The sequence below is a fragment of the Acromyrmex echinatior genome, chromosome 2, assembly GCF_024713525.1.
Source record: "Acromyrmex echinatior isolate Ae372 chromosome 2, ASM2471352v2, whole genome shotgun sequence".
NCBI classification, from domain to species: Eukaryota; Metazoa; Arthropoda; class Insecta; order Hymenoptera; family Formicidae; genus Acromyrmex; species Acromyrmex echinatior.
In genome coordinates, this window is record NC_141853.1 from 11,988,121 (window position 1) to 12,009,492 (window position 21,372).

Sequence of the window (21,372 nt, forward strand, 5' to 3'; positions counted from 1 at the left end):
CATATTCAAATAGATAAAATTTCAATTCGTTTTAATTCATTCTCGTTTTTTGAGTATGTATATTGACGAATTTAACACGTCTATTCGAAATCATTGCTTGATCTAAGAAGCTGATGATATAAAAATTAAATACAAAAATGAGCAAATTTACTATTACAGGTTTTAACTAATTAGAATTATTATAAATATGTTCCAATGAATTTGCTTATTTTTATAATTTTCATTGTGTGATACATAATCGAATCTCTGAGCTAAAGTTAAACAAAGTATAAGGATTCCATTCCAAGCATCCCTGTAATACATATTTCATAAGAATAATAGTTGGTGCAACACACCAACAGACAACCACGTTCCCAGTCAATCACTTTGTGTATGTAATATAGAATATAATATAGAATATTTAATGTCAGAATCGATGAAATAAAAAATAAAAGGAAAGACAGTACTTAGACACAAATTAAATTTGAACATATTATTATACTTTGTCAAGCAGAATTTGATTGAGTTTTTGAAAGTTAGCTGTATTTAATTGATCCCCTCATTCACACTGAATGCTTGACACGGTCCTGCTCTCTCGAGAATTTCGTACGTAATTTCTTATCTCTCTCATTGCTTTTTTTTATCTTGCATGAAGTAGTTCCAAAGTGTCTAACGCAGCTTCTGATATTATTTATTCTGTTCTGCAAAAAGTCTGTATACAATTGGAATATATTTTCTGCGATTCTGGAGGAAGACATTGTATACTGCGTTCTCGTTAATTCTATGTATCGATTTTTCCTTATTGATAATCAAGGTCAGCACGGCGCACGTTGCATCACCCGTGATCGTAAAACGAGAGAGAAAATGAAAAAATGCGCTATCAGATTAGTGCCAAAGTCAAAGGATTAATTCGTTAATAAGTACATAAAAATAATGAGAAGAAAATGCAAGAATCGATAATTTAGTAAGCTGACGTTATTTGTCGTCATTTTGACGTCAAAATGATGTCTTTACCGTCATTTGACATTAAAGTGACAACAAATGACGTCAGCTTATTTGTTGGGAAGACGTATTTCTTTTTTCAATAGAATTATAAAATTATTCTGCCTAAGCAAATTTTCTCGCAGAAATTTTATACAGTTTCAATAGAAAGTCTTTTATTTTATATTAAATAAATAAAAATCTATTTTTACTAAATAAATAAAAATTGTATACCTACGAAAACCTTTTTAATTTATTATAATTTTTTTCTTTTTTATAACTTTTATATTATCGATCTGTTGCTGAACAAAGTTATGTAATATTATGTAAATGGAGCAAGAGAGTATAAAGCTATTAGAAATTTCTGAGAAAACTAATTCTCTCTTTCAATTATATTCTTAGTCGCCGTATTTGGCAAATGAGGGAGAAACGCATTTAAAATGCAAACGAAACGCTCTTAAACGATTTTCAGTTCTCAACGAACCGAGACAATTAATAACTATCGTTAGAATTAATGAACTCAGCTTATATATCTATAATCAGTGCAGCTAATATATCTATAATCAGAAAACTAAAAGTTTATGTTCGAAATTTGACACGTGTGATACAAATATCAATACCAAATTCGAGTATCCATGTGCTATATTATTTGATCATTCTCTTCCATCAGTTGATAGTAGTAGTCCTGAAATAAGTAGCAAAAAAGAAGTGAGGAAACGAGTGTCATTAAGAGACGAGATCTGGAACAGGATAGAATCTTGTCACTCGAACTTGCTTTCTCGTTTCGCCAATTGGCACATATAAATTCTTCCATATTTGAACTACATTCCAAAACGTCCCTTTCGAGAAAAATTTTATTCAAAATGTACATACAGTACACATAATATATACTACATCTTAGTGAGTAAAATTTTCCTTGGAGAGGACATTTTGGAGTATAGAATCATTATATTATTACTTTTGATTCAAAAAACAGTTTCGCTCGAACCTGACTTGTATCTCATAAGACACATTTATTCTAAAGAAAAATTCATCATTTCCTCTGTAAAAACTTGCTGAAAAGTTGCTTGTTCCTTTAAGGCATAAATATTTCCATTAGGAGAACAGACAAAATATTAAAAGTAAACAAGGAGGCGTTCAACAAATCCTCTTTCTGTTGGCCAGTAGTTTCATAATAAAACCAAAATATTTTGTAACAATATTTAACGTTCAAAGTAACATATTAATATCGCTCATTTTTTAACCTCTCACCTAATAATTAATAATGGCTACGTTCAGCAGAAAAACCGACTTTGCAACTGTTATAAGATTTTTTAATACAATTAATTATGTAGAAAATAATAGGACTTTATTTATGTGGCTTTGTGATTTAAAAACATTTTTTCATAAGTTTAAAATTGAAAACTGTTGGTCAGATTCAAAAGAGGATAAGTACGTTTCTGAACATAAAAAAAGGTATGGGATTTTTTCAAATATTTATATGACTGTAGTGAAGATTTTAAAAAGTATAGTAGTACACGTGTGTTTACCCAATATAATCTAAATATATGTTTTCCTCTTTTTTTTTAAAAAAAATGTTAGAAAAATGGAAAATAAAGTGATGCAGTGTTACTTTTATACGATTATAAGTTTATTAACACATTAACGTGTTTATTGACATGTAAGAATACACAAAGAACTCTCTACTTTCCAAATAATCGCTTATTTACTTATTTATCTCTACGATGTTTAGCAAATAAATTAAAATCTATATACAGTTTGGAATAACAGAAGTACCAAAAAAAACATTACAATCAATGTGTATACATTCAATATATTTAAGTTGGCTATATTGTTTCTACCTTATAAAGAATTTCTCTTGTTTTATTAAAAACAAAACATTCTGATGAAGATATATATTAAATACATTGTTATAAAAGTATAAATACAGAACTGCAATAATATAAACTACAGAACGTCATAATCATGACGTTCTGCATTTTGCTTTACTGATAGTATAACAGAATGAACAACTGAACAATATACTAATACAATCGAGTCAGACGGATAGCCTGCATGTTTTACTAATGTTATCTTGGTAAATTCATCGTGTAATTAATTACAGGTTTCTCTCTGTATCTACAAACAATGAATATTGAATACTAGGTCATATAGGATTTGATTACTTTACATTTAGATCCATGGAACTAGAGACATAAACCAATTATTAAAGAATCTTACAACAGTTACTTTTTCTGCTGAATGTGATCAACGAGAATCATAATTTACGAGTTGTATAATCATCAGATCATATATAGATAGAATATAAAATAGTAATAAGATTAAAATGGCATTAAACACAATTCTTGATAATAATCTCATAATTAATAATTATATGTGCTTTTTTAACTAAAAAATTACTTAATCATTATCATTAATCATGTCAAGAATTCATCACAAAATTATCGTTAAAAATATATTATTTGAAAAAAATCTTTAATTACTGAAGAACGAAGAGAGAGAGAGAGAGAGAGAGAGAGAGAGAGAGAGAGAGAGAAAAGAAAGATCCCCACTCCTTTCCTTTCCCTGCAGCGTAGCTCGCGCTTGAATTGAAATTATGTATATTCGATATTTTTAAGTGATGGTGGTGAATGTCTGATAGCGGCTGCGTTTAACAGAAAAAGTAATTTTATAACTGTTGTAAGATTTTGTAATGTGATCAGTTTGATGTGATCACTTATCCAGTGAAGAGTCAACTATATTAAACAATTTTGCGACAATTGCAAAACTGCGTTTTTACTGAATGCAATCATTGACGTCATTTCATTTTATCTTTCGTGCAACTTGCATTGTCTCACTCGATAGTGAATGTCAGTAACATGTGAATAGTCGCATAACCAATTGCATTGTGCGTAGAAATGTTCGCCGAATACTTGCCCTTCACGATCAAGTACTTTTATCACATAATCATTGGTATTGTGTCGCTCATTTTGTTAAAAAAATTATTCGAACATTTGGTTCAAAGAACTGTGCAAAGTGGGACGAGTGTATTAACCGAGAAATCTAAGGAATCAAGTGAAAGTAATGTCGCAATGGATACTTTTACGTATATAAAACGTTGGATTCAAATGTCAATCATATTCGTTTTATTTTGGAAAAAATCCGTGAAGAAACGGCGAAAAATATTAGGTCTTTTCACTTGAAATTTTAAAATCAGTTCCTTTATTGCAATAAGTGATGAAGATTCATCACTCATATCGCAAAGGATTTAATAACGATAATTAAGGAAATGACAAGAGTAAAAACTAATGATTAATATGCTCAATTTTGTTGAGTTAATTATAATCAGAAATTTTATATTTATATAATTTTTACGTTTTGCAGCTATTAAAAAGCGATCAAAATAGCTGATTTGTTATTTTTTATATAATTTATTTACAGTGCTTTTTCTAAGATTTTCCGTGATTTTTGTCGCAATGTATTAGTATGTAAATTGATCAATTACTTTTACCATTTATTCTTTACTTTTAAAAAATAATTAAGTCAAAACAATGTGTAGCGCTACTTCATTTGGATCATGTTTACATGATTTTTTCAAAAATTGGCAATTATACTATTCGATAGAACAAAGTTTTAGATAAATTTCTTTATTTTTAATGAAATTACAACCACTTAAATTTTGAAGTTTGTACCGCTATTAACTTTTGTGTTCCAAATCAGTATAACAATAAGTTTAAATAGTTAAAATAATTAATTGTCGATAGTTCTTAGTGTTAAAAAAATCTATCTCGCGATTATGTGATTCTTATTCCGTTTTCGATTTTAAAAAGAGAATCTAAAATTCTTTTTTCATATTGAACGTATTAAATATTATATAATTTTATTCCGCCAAAATAAATATTAGGTGTTGGAATTAATTCGTAGCGTTTTTTAATGAAAGAATGTTATTTATTTCACATGAGCATTAAAAAATACATTAATGAAAGTACTTCCCATCACTTGTAAAACGCTACGAATTAATTCCAACACCTAATACAATGTTTGAATTTTATTTTTTTTCTCTGCTGTATCTTTATCAATTAATAAATTATCCGTAATATATATGTTAATTATACACATTTTATGATAAGAACATTTTGATAAGATAACAATTTCTTTATATTACTATCTTCCAGAAGTGAATGAACGATCGTTTGAAGTGGAGCCCGCTTTACCACACGATCTTAAGCATATACCATACCATAACGTCCGGAAATCCGAAAAGGAATTATTAGCTCGTGCGTCAGAATTTTATCGAATAGCTGCAGCGAGGCGAACCTTAAGATTCTTTAGCGACGATCCCATTCCGAAGGAAGTTATCCGTGAACTTATAAGAGCCGCAGGTATTTCGATGATATTTATCAAGTAAAATCTGTTCCAATATTAAAAATTTAAATCCAGAAAACACTGTACGATTAAAAAATTGAAATCCAAAACATTTTAAACATTTTCAAGATGTAAACAGTTATTATAGAAATAAAAATAAAGAAAAAAAATGATTCATAGCATAAATTATGCGTTAAAATATCGACATTAAACTTTAATACTCTAGAATATTAGGAGTAGGTACTTAAAACAAGCTGATTCAAGATACTTACGTATACGCATCTCATCTTTTCAAGTTACAAGACTTCTTTTTTTATTTAGGTACTGCTCCCAGCGGCGCGCATACAGAGCCATGGACTTTTATTGCAATATCTGATCCGACTACGAAATCAAACATTAGAGATATCGTAGAGCAAGAGGAAAAAATCAATTACAAAAAGAGGATGGGTATAAAGTGGACAACTGACTTATCTCCGCTAAGGACTAACTGGATAAAGGAATACCTCACCACAGCTCCGTACTTGATACTTGTGTTCAAGCAAACTTATGGCATTTTGCCAAATGGACAGAAAAAGATTCATTATTATAATGAAATGAGCGTTTCTATCGCATGTGGAATTCTCATTACTGCTATACAGGTGAATTAAAATATTTCCTTGTATATTAATATCACTGAAGACGATTTCACGAGTCATGAACATAACGATTTGACGATTCCCATCATATATGCCAAAAATCATGAATCTATACATATAATTTATCACTATTATTTTATTAATTTATTATAATTGTATGATTGTATCAAAAGTTATCTCAAAACAAATCTTTTTTTTCTGTGAAGAATCTTTTTTATCATTCATGAAAAATCAAATATATATAACTAAAAAATCAAATATATATAAACAAAAATCAATATATATAACTAAAATAAATTAATTTATCAAATAGAAGGAAGTATCGATTTGAAAAAAAAATGATTTCTGATCAGATTATTAACAAAATTTTGAAACGAGTCATTACGAACTGTATCTCATAAATTTTGTGATACTTCACTTATGTAATGATTGTATTTATATTTAATTTATTGCACACCATTTTTAAATATAGTACACCGGATTGGTAACTCTTACATCTACGCCAATGAATTGCGGACCAGCAATACGCAATATCCTTGGACGTCCATCCAACGAGAAGTTAGTGTTACTTCTGCCGGTCGGTTATCCAGCTAAAGATGCCACTGTACCCGATTTGCAGCGGAAAGATCTGACTGAAATCCTAGTCGAGATCGATTAACGGAAGTATAGATTACACAATTGATGCCTTACAGCTATTGTTTGATGCGCTAAAAAAAAAAATCGCAAGAATATTTCATACTTTTCTTGATTTACATGGAAAAATGAGAATGGGAGTATTTGAAATAAACAATCCAACATGTATTTATGTTAATGCTATTTTTATGAAAAATTTTATATTTTTCGGATTACTAACTTTTTTTAATATCTTACATTACATTTTGTGGATAATAATTATTTACTATAATCGTAGAATGTAGTGCCCCTTGGCTTAAAACATCGCTGCCAATATTACAAAAGTAATCGTAACATTCGAAAGAAAAGCTAATCCCTGAAATATAGCACCTGTTCGTGAGTCATATTGTTTATTATATTTCTTTCTCCTGCAAAGAGAGAGAGAGAGAGTTGAATAAGAAGTATACAATGGCACGCAATAAGACTGTTCTAAACTTAATAATCCGATTTGTATAAACTAATGTTTATTTTCAAATTTGTATACATAATGTTAAAAATAAGCAATATAAAATATAAATCCGTCGCTCTAATTAGAAAAAAAAAAAGAACTTAAGAGTGAGTTGATAGAAATTTGAGTGTATGAGTCTAATGATAATACAATTAGGCGGTAATATAAGATCGATAAATTGAAAAAGGAGGTTTTTGTATTAATCAACGAATATATATACCAAATATCACCCACAGCGCCGTCTTAAATTAAGTACATTTAATATATAAAATATAAAAATACTGAGCTATAAATGACGAAGAACATGTAGAATATAATTTTCCTCCAGTACTGCAAGTCTGTATATGACAGCTATGTCCGCTACTAATAGCTATGTGTAAAAGCTTTTAGTATCATGATACATACAGAGAAACAGATAATATTCTATTTATCACTATTCATGGAACAAATACTATTAATATCATGATCTAGAATATGAATTCTTTCGTTTTCTTTTCCGTATTCCTCTTTTTCTATGAAACGTGGCCCGAGTCAAGTCGATAGCGAGGAGCTAAGAGTTAATGTGAAAACTCGAAAGATCGCCAAATTTTAAATTTAAGCAACTGTAAAAGTTTGGAAAGCAACAAAATTTCAAATATCATTGACTAAGAGTAGAGTAGAATCTAGAACTAGGAGAGTATTGTCCTATTTAGCGATCTTTAATTAAATCTCTATCGTTCGTTTCGTTCGTTCACGTAGTAATATCGCTGTAGAGTGTATATACACACGCGTCAGTTTCTAAAATGAGCAAAAAATACACTTTGTTCAGTACGAATGTAAAATCTAACATCATCGGTAAATCGAACTCCGTCTTTGTCTTTAAAATTAGTAATCTCTTTGTCTCCGTTCCACTTATGGAACCTTGCTAACAGTTGGGTTGCGGCATATCTTTATACATCTATTCGTAGAAGCTACCTCAGTTAAATTATAAATATGTGTTTCCTTACATCTTTATCTCGTTGAGATCACCAGTGCCTGAGATATCTAATGTAGTATGCTATATAAACGTATCTTCTTAATTATTATTATTATTATTATTATTATTATTATTATCATTATCATTATCATTAACATAATTTAATTTAACCGGGTAATTGATGATCAATGCAAATTTCATAATAAATAGTAAATCGATGAAGTTGCCATTCAGTTTTTCTTTTCTTCTTCTCGAATAAATTTGCCGGTGTGTAAACGCCGTATAAGTAATACTATAGTATATGGATGAGCCCGTGAATACTCTCCTAATTCTCCTAATAAGATGACCGCTATACCACAGCGAATGGATAGCTCCGTGACTTATCTATGAAAGTGGACTTAATCACGGCGATGAAATTCGGCTATGCATAAGCGGCAAGACCAGGAGCCCTCGGGAGGTGATGCAAGAGGCGGAGACAGACAATACATGTGGTAGCCACGATCACAGTCGTCACAGAACAGCAACTGATCCTATTTTAGTTCGCCAAATATACCGTTAATATCAAATCAATCCATGGTTGTGTAAAGCGCATAATATTAATACATTTATTTTCAACGATTCTTGCAAATTTCAATGCCGATAAATTCGTCTGACAGCGCGTTAAACTCGTCGATTTTAACGAATAAGTGTTAAAATTACTTAAGACACGAGTTAAAATTTAAAAACGTGAACATAATGTAACGTGATCCGATAAGATTCTCCAATAATTCAGCAATTCTCTTACAATGAAATCTAGATCGATACCGTATTATTCGTACTATTCGCTCGCGCGCGAATTCTATTACCGTCCAAACTCATTGCTTAGGTGTTACGAGAGAGCCTGCGAAAGAGATTGCGGAATAGATACTTACATCGTTGTCCGAAGTGCCGCAAATAGAGCAACATTTGCATTCGATACACTGCCACCTGTACTTGCGAACAGAAACGATCATGTTTGCAGTGAATTGCAAACAAGTTGGATGCCCTATAACAAGAACGTACGCACGTCAAGGAACACGTAGTGGGATGGAACGAGGAGTCTGTCGTGGGATGCGAGTAGAAAGGTGCCAGGACAGTTATCTTGTGCCGAAGAACAGTGAACTCCAAGCTATTCATTTTTTTAATTATTTTTTTCCATAAATCATTTACTTTTCGATGCTTTCTCATCGTCACATCGTCAAATCAAATTTTTTTTTTTTTATACATGTAAGAAAGAAAGAGCATGAGAAATTTGATCCACAAAAGTACGACTCTATATGTCTTTCACCTTTCCTCAGCACTAAAAACGTCCGGAATAATGATACGTCCTCATGTTTCCGCACAGAATATTTTATTTCATGATATCTGTAATTTCCTTTTTTTTTTTTTTGATGTTGCATTTTGAACATACTGTTATTATTTGGAATAATAGGTGGTAAGTAATAGCAGGGCGTACCTTGGAATAGTTCACGTTCTTTCTTGCGCAGCACAATATAAACGTCGCAGATGCACACTCTCCCTCGCTCCTTTTCTCTCTTTCTTTCGCTCTCTTTCACTCCCTCGCGTTCTCTCGCAAATTCTCTCTTTCTTTCATTGTCATACACACAACACGCAACTCATATAACGTATCACATTCTTTATATATATCATATATATATATGAAGCCACATATATATATTTATATATAACTAGTGTGACTTAAATACTATATTTATAAGCCTCATTGGGTATTGCTTAATTAAAACTGCCTAATAACAAATCTTCAATTTTATATATAACAAGGAGGAACTATATATCTGCATGCTTCCATTGTTTTTATACCATGTGAGTTTTTCTTACGACAATCTAGGGATAATATAATATTAATTTATACAAGAAAACTGAAATGTAGTACCCTCTAGTCTGCCATATTAGCTATATCATGTTAAATAATAGAATATTCTACGTTGTATCGTATGTTATATGTAAAGAAGCTGTAACATATCTTTGTCGATAGCCTTCTATACGCGAGTTACATAATATGTGTATATTAAAAAGTACTCTGTAACATGAAACTGTACGATTAAAGAAGACGATTGGTTCACGGCTGTAAATAATTTCCAAAGATTTCAAAAGTCGAATATAAAAAAAAAACAGCGTACATACGTCTATACGCGTAGGAAATAAAAAAAGTTGTACGACTTATGTAGCGTATGTAGAGTAAGCGATATGTAAAACTGCAATATGCTTATATAATTAAAAAATATAAAAAATAATTCGAGTTTAGTCAAAGATAGTTTCAACGCCATTCTCGCGCTGTCTATGCTTGAAAAACTCATAAGGTATTACATTAATTTCGTACACGGTATCTTGTTATCCCTAATCAAATGATATTTGTACGAGTATCAAAGCTTGTACAAAACTAAGCTATGTCAGATTTCTACAAGAAGATATTAGTCACGTTTATGTGTGACGCAATCGTTAGAAAGATACCTAACTAAAACACTCGATAATGAAAAAAAATTTCTTTTATCTCGTCTGTAAATGTAGCTTTATCCCATTATCTTCGTCTTGCTTGTTAAATATATTTAATAAATATATTGCGTCATTACAAATAACAGTAATAGCAAAGGGGGCGGTATACTATATTAGGTCGGAGAAGCTAATGCCCACAACTAAAGGTAATTAAGAGCGGCAGATACAATGGAATGTGCGACATATTAGAAAAAATTAACGAGCAGTTCTGATTAAACAAGAACGCGCGCGATCGCGTTTCTCTTTTTCTTCTTTCATCTTTACAACGAAATCCGATACATCACCGCGATACACATCTAACATTATGTTATACAATTAAAAAATAAATTCTCTACCTCAGAATACCATCTCACATAAAGCGCTCTACATGGAAAACATTAATAATCGTAATCTAGCTTATGTGAGAATGTAAAATGAGGCTTCTTGAGTAATAAGTTGTCTGGGGGACAAATTGTTACTCAAAATACAATAGTTTTATTATTCAACAAAAGATTGTTACACGGCACATTTTACATGGCTATGTAAAATGCATATCTCACGTTGTAGAGAACGTCTCTCTCATTTCTACGAATCCCTGCTCAATTTCTGAGAGATACGGAGAGATTTATTTTTCAATTAGAAAAATAAATATAATGAACACATGAACGAGTCGTTAAACAAGTCATTAAACCAATCGAAATTATCCCAATCGTAATAGATAAAACATCATTTCTACTCGGTCGTTACTTAATCTTTTACTCAAAATTCTTTCAAAGTCGCGGAAAGTACGGAGATCCTTAGAATTGCATTCTCTTCTCTTTCGTTATTCCTCTTTCTGCGCTGCGCTCTTAGCTCGTATCATCTAAAACCTCATAATATTCAACAAACGCAAAGCCACCAAAGTATATTATATTTACAAGCGGAAAACGTAGAAATATTGAAATGTGACGCGATCAACACTTCTCGTTATCTTACAATAAATACGTTGCTTTCATTAAAACGATTCTCATGATTGTGCTGGATATATAAAGTATATGTATATATATATATATATATATATATATTGCATCTAAAATTCTTCTAAATCTGCCGGTGCGTTTCTCACGCCGTACGTCGCCTCCTTCTCTTTTGATTTCTAACACAATAACGAAAATATCGGAATACACTGTCAAACAGAAGACAAACACATCCTCCTCAATACGTGCTCTGGTGGTACTGTGCAACAGGAATTTCAACAAATTTGCGTATAATTCCGCGAAAAAAACAGACGATCGATTTATGCTACCGATGCTCCAATCACGCATACACACACACGACGAAAATTTGACTTCAGATGAAGACTTTTTAGTTTCGTACCTTTTTTTTTTCTCCCGTAATAATTACGCGTTACCGATTCAATATATCTTAGAACTAATCATTGAGATACTATAAATCACAGCAAATTCGCGTAGTAAAGGAATTCCTGAAAATTCCTATTACTCAGATGCGACAAGTTGCACCATTGACAAAACGATGTTTTGTATTCCTCGCCTTGACTAGTGTATATAAAGCTCGTAACCGTTTGATCTACACTGTGCAGATAATTGAATGCTTCTCTTCTTTTAATTATTGCACTCAGTTGCAACAGCATGGCTTTCAGGCTTTCTACTACCCTCAGCGGCAGTGACAAAATGCGTCACGCGACAACTGTAACCCTATACAACTCAAAAAGTTATCCCCCGTATCTCGGTAAATCTAAGGCATATTAAGGAGACGTGATCTGTAAAAGCTGATAATTGGACACTTCACACTTTTAACGGCTACGCGTACACATACCGTTCGTTCGTGATTAACGCATTAACGAAAAAGCAAAAAAGGATTATACAAATGTAACAGATAATTCTAAACATCTCGATTGCACGTTTAACAATTGTAGGTACGTTTGGAATACACGAATGAAGAACAGCGAGATCCTCTTTGCGTAAGGAAGGGCACGTACGCTTGCTTGCTTGCTTGCTCGTAAAATTAACGAATTACTTAATGTCTTTCACGATATTAACAGCTGAAACATGGAAGTATAAACGATTATATATAGCATAAACACGTGTGTATATATACATTATATATATGTATATACCCAATATTCTTCGTAGCGCTTCAATATCGGCATCGAACTGCCGACTAAATCATCGCGTCGCTAAGTAATCAGTAAGACTCGGTTTCATCAATGTAGAGATTAATTTTAATTTACTGTTCTCTTTTTCTAACTTTTAAAATTTTAATTCTATTAGAAAATGATAAACAGTAAATTGAATGAAAATTAAAATCAATCTTACATTGCTGGCTCGGATCTAAATCATGTACATCCCGTAAATAAGCTGCTGATCACCTCGCACATTCGCGCGTATCGCGAGGAAGCGTACGCAAGATATTGCAACAAAGTGATTCCTTTTTTCTTTTTTGAGTTGTATTTGGCTATGTATGCACAGAACGCAATGCGCGATAGGCTCGCAAAGAGACGTAGAAAATAGAAGTACCGTCCGTAGAAATGTATGGCTCTCACCGCCGTGCCGATCCGAAATATATTGATTTCAATAAATACATGTGGCTACATGATTACCATCATCATCGTCATCGTCGTCGTCGTCGTCGTCGTCGTCATCGTCATCATCATCGTCATCGTCATCGTCGTCGTCGTCGTCGTCGTCGTCGTCGTCGTCGTGATAGTCATCATCATTGTCGTCGCACGCCGACGACAGTGCGAGTTAATTGTGATTCGCTCGCCGGGTGTACTTGCGCTTCATCTTTTCCTCTGGCTTACCTGAGCGGCCGCAATCGCTGCACGACACCAGCTCCTCGGAACCACCAGTCTTCTTGTTTTCACGTGCATCACCCAGGCAGAAGTCGCAATACGGGGACGGCTGCGCCGCTGACGACTTGCCACCGCCGATCTTCTTCTCCGCGGATGGTCCTCCGGGTGTGGGTGGCCCGCCCGTGGTGCCTGCGGTTTCTACGGGCGGCAGCGAAGAAACGGCGGTACCGCCAGGCGAAGATGCCGTCGGGAGATGATCTTCCTTGGTCGGTGGGATGGTAGGTGACGCCGGAGCAACTGGCGGCTGCACGGCCGATTGCAGCTGCTGTTGCGACTGCTGCGGCTGCGACGCCGTTCCCGCAGTGGGTGCGGCGGTAGGCGCCGCCGGGGAAGGACTCGAGGTATTCGAGGAAGTAGCGTTTTGACGACCCCGACGTGTACCACCTGATCACAAACCGATCAACATACCCAGTTGCGCTTTGCCGTCACAAGCTGATGACCATGCACACTGGCTTTATATAATAGACAATAGACAAATTCATATTCGACTCTTTTCTCATTCTCTCATTCACTCTCTCTCTCTCTCTCTCTCTCTCTCTCTCTCTCTCTCTCTCGCACTCGCTCTTTCTTGCTTTCTCTTTTTCTCTCTCTTTCTCTCTTTTTTTTATCCGTTCATAATCGATTCAGTTATGTCGAAGTGTATCTACAAGGGCCAGGAATATTCCCGGAATAGAAGCAACTCGACAGTGTTGTGCAAAATACTCTTATTTTCAATACTTAAGTACAGATACAGGTACTCTGGAAAAAATGTACCGAAGTACAAATATTAGAAAAATAAAATACCTAGATACAGGTACCTTAAATGTACCTTAAAAGTATCTAGGTACAGGTTTTACTTTTGATATAGTGATATTTATTTATTATATTACTTGTACATATATTTTATATGTACATACATAAATATTTTATGCAAGTGAATTTAATATAAAATATAAAACAAACACTTATAAAGCCATTGATTAGTTTTATTCAAATAATCCATTTATTAATACTTATTCATGATTAAAAATACAATGTAATATGAAATGCTCAAATAAATTTAATTAATTAATAATGTAAAATGCCTACAAAAAAAGCCAGCACACAGTATCTGAATGTATAAATAAATTTATTAGAATAATAAGTAATAACATAAAAAAATAAATCGTAAATATTTCAACCTTAATTTTTTTAGATCATTATTCGTACAATTTAACGGTTTTCAAATCAAATAAAGTTGAAATAGAAATTACAATCAAAATAACAAAACATATATATGACTTGATGTAACAAATTGACTTAAAAATATCAGTGTTAATTTGAGATTGATCTTCTAATATGATGATCTCAAAATGTATAATACAAACTTGTGTATAGCAAAGTTGCCTTAGTGCAAAAAAGTATCATCCAAAATGTACCTAAATAACCAGTATATGAGGAACGGTATCTAGTTGTAAATATCAAAAAAGTACCTCAATATAGTTTTTAAATTTGTACTTACAATTAGTTACAGTACTTAGGTACTGCACAACACTGTAACTCAATGAGTTCATCCGAATATATACAGAGAGTTCTTTAACTTCATTATCACATCTCACAATAAGTGACGCGGATAAAAATCGGAAGAATATTACAATACATTCATTTTTTGTATACGTACATTTTTTGTGTATACATTCATTTTTTTTAGATATTATCCAAATGGAGAATAAATTGAAAGAAACTGAATCACAACTTGCAGACAATGTGTTAATTTTAATTCGAGAATTATTATTAATAGTTTTTTAATATAGAAGTTATTAATAGTTATAATGTAAAAAGTAAAAAATTTGTAGAAGAAATCAATCGATAAAAGTAACAATTACAAGGACACTCTGTATAATGTCAGACTAATTGCTCTACATCTGTTATGTGCACATATTAGGTGTTGGAATTAATTCGTAGCGTTTTTTAATGAAAGAATGTTATTTATTTCACATGAGCATTAAAAAATACATTAATGAAAGTACTTCCCATCACTTGTAAAACGCTACGAATTAATTCCAACACCTAATACATAATATACACATAAACAGTCTGTAATGCCCATTTATCTTTTATCGCAATCTTCATATAACGGAATCAATTATTCTAAATTTCACAAGATTCAACCGACTGTTACAACAAAGAAAACAAATCTGATTATATGTAAGTATAACAAAGTGCATATGTCAATCAGTACATTCCATCACCAGCAGCAAAATCCAAGATATAACGACGAGATATATCGATTCCAAGTACAGACAGGTATAAACAAACGGCTTTTCAAACATATTAAGTACTACTTAGTAACTTGAAAGATACCTATTTGATTTTTCAACGAAGCCTCAACATTCATTAATAGGAGAATCGAAGCCAAAATCGCTCTAGGAGTAATAAAAGCGTCAAAATAGCAAAGAAAAGAAGAGGCTCTTACACTTGTTAGATTCATTCGTAAAAACTATAATCATGCTAAATAGGGATACAAAAAAAAGAGCTATTAATAAAAGAAAAAGAAGAGAATGAAAACGAAACACGCATACACACACACAAAACGCTCAAGAGTCACGACGTTGTAATCGCGCCGAAGAATACCAACCTATAGGATGATCTTTTTCTTCTCTCTTATACTCTATTAAAAGGAGATAAAAAACATTTCACTATTCTGTCTCAAAAGCATGCTACTGCAAAATACATGCAGCACAAATAATTATCGCTTCATTCATTAAAACATTCCAATTTTTACGTGTAAAATATATCTTATATGTATATACGTAAAGATCTATACAAATAATTATGCAAAATAAAATCGCTTATATCACATTGGCTTGAGTATCACTTATCATTCATATGATATATAAATAGCTTGACACATAATATATAAAAACATCGCAAAAAAGTATAAATTCCACACACATACATATTTATAAAAATATAAATTTAAAAAAGTAGAGAAGAGAAAATGTCACGATATTTTATTTGCAATGCATGCACACACATTTGCAGTACATGTAAAAAAAATATATATATATTAAATTGTTATATTGGGATAAGTTATTGGATGAGTAGTTGCATGACTAGGACAAAATTGAAGACAATGGCAAATGGAGAAGGTGGCGGGAAGAGGAAAGGTAAAGGTTAAAGGCAGGGTAAGGAACGCGGACTTAAAGGAAAGTGAGAAAACTGAGCTGATTTTGGCTCCAACCTGGCTGGTTCGAAGCAGCGGTGTCTGCAACACTCCTAGGTTCAACTTCGGCAGGACTGGGACTTAGTTCCTTAGCAGGATCACCGGAGGAAGTAGAGTGGGAATGACCGTAATGGTAGACCAGACCGGGTCTGGTCTTATACCGTGCGCTGCATACTGCAAAAGTGCAAATACTGTTTTCCCGCAATCCATCCAATGCAACGTCCAATGATAAGACAGACCTTTTGTTTAACGGACGATCAAGGGAGGTAATACGGGACAGTAAAGCTGATAGGGCGGGGTCAGGGATAGCATTTGCACACCTTCCGCACCAGTACACATCCCTATCCACCTACGAGTCTATATGTGGACAAGCAGTGAAGGAGTTCCAGCCCAAGAAGCAAAACTAATACGATGCAAGGCTTGATGCTTGTACTCCTACAGAATGAGCTCGCTACAGTGTGAGCCAGTACATTCTTGCTCTGTTATTATTGCAGGTAGAGCTAGTCCGAAGATATTTGGGCCGGTAACATCAGCTCGATAGTCAACAAATGAGTTTAATACTCTGTTAAAATTGTGTCTAGAACATGAGCGTAATATAACCAGACCAAATGTCTTTAGATTATCTGCTAGTCTAACAGGAGTGGTTTCAAGAAGTAAACAGATTGCAGGCACATTCGAGTTAATTCATAGACTTTATGTCTGGAAAACTTTGACCAAATTAGTAATGACCATTATACTCCTTCCAAATAATATCGAAATTGTTCAAAGAGTTATTCTAATTCTTTTTTATCTTTTTCTTTTGCTTGCTTATGCTAAATATAATCGAATCCCATAAATTTGTGCATAATGAGTATATAAGTGAGCTGTTTCTCGAAAAACGACATAATAATAAATACTCATATGTCTTGTACAAAAGTTAGTAAGATTCAAGATTTAATAATTTTATTATGATTATGTACTTAAATGTTACGTGATGATTGTAAAGTACCAAGTAAAAATCAAGCTTTTAATTGACATAACAATACCATATGTTAGTAATTTGCTTGGCTTTAATCAAAAGTGAAGTATTATTATTGAATGATAAAATATATTAGTTTAATTAGATTGCAATATGGTAAATTTTAATCTTCAATTTTAACACAACGGAATAATTATAAGCTATTTACATGGAATGTAAGGACTATATCTATTATTTAATTATTTTTAATCCAATTAGTAAATTTAGAGAAATATTTAAGAGCATAAATATGAAAAAGCGTATACTTTTTATGCACAAAGTTTTGGATATTTGGAACAAACGACTAGTCTCTGCCTTGCACTCAGAATCATACCATGACTGCCCATACTTAAGAACAAAATAAAATGATAAAATATAGATTTTCCGCAAAATAAAATCCTTATGTTCAAATTGTTATGTGTTGCTATTTGGACTTGAAACAAATACTCATTAATATATATTATCTCTCTGAACAAACAATATTAAGTATCATCGCGATAATGAGAAAATAAGACTAGAAAGCACCTTTCCGCATTATAGTTTGTTACGTATCTGAATTATCATTGCCTGGAGATTATCCCATTGCACAAGATTATATTCAAAACTATATATATTATCATATATTCAACTGCAATATTCAACAATTTATTTCAAATTTTCATCATATTTTGTATCATAAAAAACTCAAGGTAATAAAGATTCTTCTATATCATAATTAAGATGTAATATATATTGATATGAATATAGGTGAACAAAATTAACAAACTTTTTAACAAAAAATTCATCCGTTTGTAACATAATTGAAATAATAATAATAAGTGTCAAAACAATAATAACGATAATAGAAATAGTTTATAATGTACTAATAACAAGAAGGTCATTTGTAGTTGTATCTATGATTAAACTTACGGTCACAAACGAACGGTTTATCAGTGTCAACAGAGTCGTAGTTGGTCTTTTTGCGTCCACGGCCACCACCCTGCATTAAATGAAACATTATTAAAATCACATCAATTTATCAGATTATTTACAAGATTCGCGTAAAGTGTAATTTTTATGTCTTTATAGCCTTAAAAAAAATATGTATACAGGGTGCCTAAATATAATGCCCTTTATAAAGTAAATGTATAAAGGGTGATAAATGTTCTGACAAAGTTCGTGGACATGTAGAGCGGACTTAATTGCTAAAAATTGTCGAAAATTTATCTTTAATAATTTTTTACTCAAATACTATCAAATTTACAGAAAAACTGCAAGAGACGAAAATTGTTTTCTTCTTATAGAAGTTTACGAATTTTTTCAGAATTTTTTATCAATTTTTTAGTACTGCATTTTCTCATTTTTAACAACATGAGAAAATACGGTATTAAAAAATTCTGAAAAAATTCTTAAAAAATTTTTAGAGCTCTATGAGAAAAGAATAAACAATTTTCGTCTCTTGCAGTTTTTCTGTAAAGTTGATAGCATTTGAGTAAAAAAAATTATTGAAGACCAATTTTCGATAATTTTTAGCAATTAATATCTTGTTAACTATTGCGAAAATTGCAAAATGATAGAGGACTTTCCATATCAGTTTAGTCCGCTCTACATGTTCTCAAACTCCGTCAGAACAATTATCAAACACCCTGTATATATTGATTTATTATATAAGAACATTTAAAGTATCTATTATTTATATATTGATTATATTTAATTTATAATTTACTTTTGTACGTTTGCCGCCTGGACTATCTGTGGTAGGTGGATGACTACGAGCTGGATGATGACCACCTCCACGTGTTTTTCTGCGTTTACGTTTACTGCTATAGCTCTCTTCATAATCATAATCGCTATCAGGATCAGGTTCTTCATAGGCATCCATGTCTAACATATCTTGTTCATCATAATACCAAGCATCTTTACTATGTTCATCTAAAAATTCAATTTGTCATTTAAAAGAAAAATTAAACTGTCTAAATAAAATAATTATAATACCGATAAAAGTTTGTTTATATATAATTTGATGTTCAATTTTATTTACCTTTAAGTGCTACTGAATCTTTGCTATCATCATTTACATGCGTAATAGTTTCTACACCTTCTGTTCCATCTTCTGTATCTCCTCTTAGTCCTCGTTTTGGATGTAAATAATGCATTAAATATTGTCGACGTTTCTTTCGCCATCGTTTACTTGGATAAGTATAAATCTGACCATGTAACAAGCCTGGTAATCTTTCTCTCGAGGACATAAAAAGTGCAGAATGATTTTGTGCAACACCTGTGATTTCAAATTAACTCCAATAATATCATTTAAAAACAAAATCATATTGTTGAATTTTTACAATAATTTCAATTGTAAATAATATATAACAATTAATATAAGTATCAAAACATAAAAATTAATTAATAATTAATAATTAATATAAATTAATACATTTTTATTTATAAAATATTATTACGTATTGTGCATTTTAAAGTTAACCCAATTAAAAATTGATACGCTTTGTTATTCAATTAGAGAAGTTGCCAAATATAGTAATTTAAAAAAATCATTTTTTTAAGCAAATTTTTGTAGACTAATTATAAGGCCATTTTATTAATAATTTCATATTTTCCCAAATAAATATTTATATGGGATGTTCGAATTATCAATAAATCAGACTGATAAATCAATAAAATCAAAACACTATTAATCTGTCAATCAATTAATTTTACAATCGAATAAAATTTAACAGACAATCATTGTGAATTTTACCCGTTTGTGAATCGAGAAAGGGCATGCGAAGACGTCGTTCCCGGCATAATCGGCTATTATAATTGGAAGAATTCTCAATGGCTTCTCTGTAAGCCGTGTCGTTGAGGAAGCTGCAAAGCGGATCGATAGTTATCTTTCGGCCGCTCCCCGACAAACTGCACTCGCGATAGAATAATACAGGAAAATACGTACCTCTCGATTTTACTTAGGTTACTTTCGTTCACCACTTGTATTATTCCGCTGTTATTATGAGCCATAGCTGGGGAAATCGCCACCGTCGTCATTTTCGGAGTTGTAGTCCACGACGCCTTCACGCGCACCACGTCTCGTTTCCCGTTACCTTCCTCGTCCCGTAATGCCACATACTACATGATGTCGCTCCGGTTTCTTCCCGGAAGTGATACTACCGCGATGATCAAATGTTATACTGTATGCTGTGAAAATACATCTTTCAATAATAACGCGAACAACAATAGCGATAAACTGATGATACGAAGAATTATTATTATTTACTGCGCTAAAAGAAAAAATGTCGATGGAAAATATTTTGCGCATATGTATATCGACTGATCGTGATTCGTGATTATCATAAATAATATCGTTATATCAATGTAAAATGTGCAGATATTTCGAAGCGTGCGCATCCCATTCAAATATTCATGACATATGTTAGCATAAAAGTCAATAGTCTTGCTAGTCTTGCTTATCATGATATTAAGTCCGGTTGCACCAACGTTATTTTGACTTAAAATTCGCTCGCTCATTCTCTCTTTTTAAAGCCGAGAGAGAGAAAGAGAGAGAGAGAAAGATTTTTTCGAGCTTCGCAGGTCTCTTTTTCACAGCAAAAAGAAAAATTCAGAAATAAATGAAATTTTTAAGATTACAATGTTTGAAGTTTTATTGCACAAGAGCAATTAAATTTACAGATTCTAAAAGCTTATCAAGTTATAAATATGATGGAGAAAGCCAGATATTTGCAGTATGAATATTTAGTTGTACTTGAATGTATATTAAAAGAATTAAAGATCAAGGCCTTATATATATATTGGGTCATCTAAAAAGTATCCGCGGTACTTTGTCA

General features: G+C 32.1%; 2 protein-coding genes across 7 annotated transcripts; one reads left to right on the plus strand and one right to left on the minus strand.

The window, feature by feature from the left end:
• The first annotated feature begins 536 nt into the window (after window positions 1-536).
• Window positions 537-7,159, plus strand: Iyd (Iodotyrosine deiodinase). Of its 3 annotated transcripts, none has more exons than XM_087403004.1 (4): window positions 537-585; window positions 5,115-5,321; window positions 5,626-5,942; window positions 6,412-7,159. In XM_087403004.1, the coding sequence occupies exons 1-4, from the start codon at window positions 552-554 to the stop codon at window positions 6,595-6,597; spliced, it is 744 nt and encodes a 247-aa protein (XP_087259130.1). In that variant the 5' UTR covers window positions 537-551; the 3' UTR covers window positions 6,598-7,159. The 3 variants fall into 3 exon arrangements, with proteins under 3 accessions (XP_087259130.1, XP_087259131.1, XP_011055855.1); XM_087403005.1 differs by lacking the exon at window positions 537-585 and adding an exon at window positions 651-793; XM_011057553.2 differs by lacking the exon at window positions 537-585 and adding an exon at window positions 3,644-4,020.
• Window positions 6,741-20,702, minus strand: d4 (double PHD fingers d4). 4 transcript variants are annotated; one of them, XM_011057587.2, is made up of 10 exons: window positions 20,484-20,702; window positions 20,292-20,401; window positions 19,578-19,814; window positions 19,263-19,468; window positions 18,467-18,536; window positions 16,579-16,734; window positions 15,973-16,005; window positions 13,326-13,760; window positions 8,926-9,038; window positions 6,741-8,544 (listed from the first exon to the last, which is right to left on the minus strand). In XM_011057587.2, the coding sequence occupies exons 1-10, from the start codon at window positions 20,573-20,575 to the stop codon at window positions 8,413-8,415; spliced, it is 1,584 nt and encodes a 527-aa protein (XP_011055889.1). In that variant the 5' UTR covers window positions 20,576-20,702; the 3' UTR covers window positions 6,741-8,412. The 4 variants fall into 4 exon arrangements, with proteins under 4 accessions (XP_011055889.1, XP_011055899.1, XP_011055909.1 ...); XM_011057597.2 differs by lacking the exon at window positions 15,973-16,005 and having other exon boundaries at window positions 20,484-20,701; XM_011057616.2 differs by lacking the exons at window positions 6,741-8,544; window positions 8,926-9,038 and adding an exon at window positions 9,367-12,566 and having other exon boundaries at window positions 20,484-20,701.
• Between the last annotated feature and the right edge of the window lie 670 nt (window positions 20,703-21,372).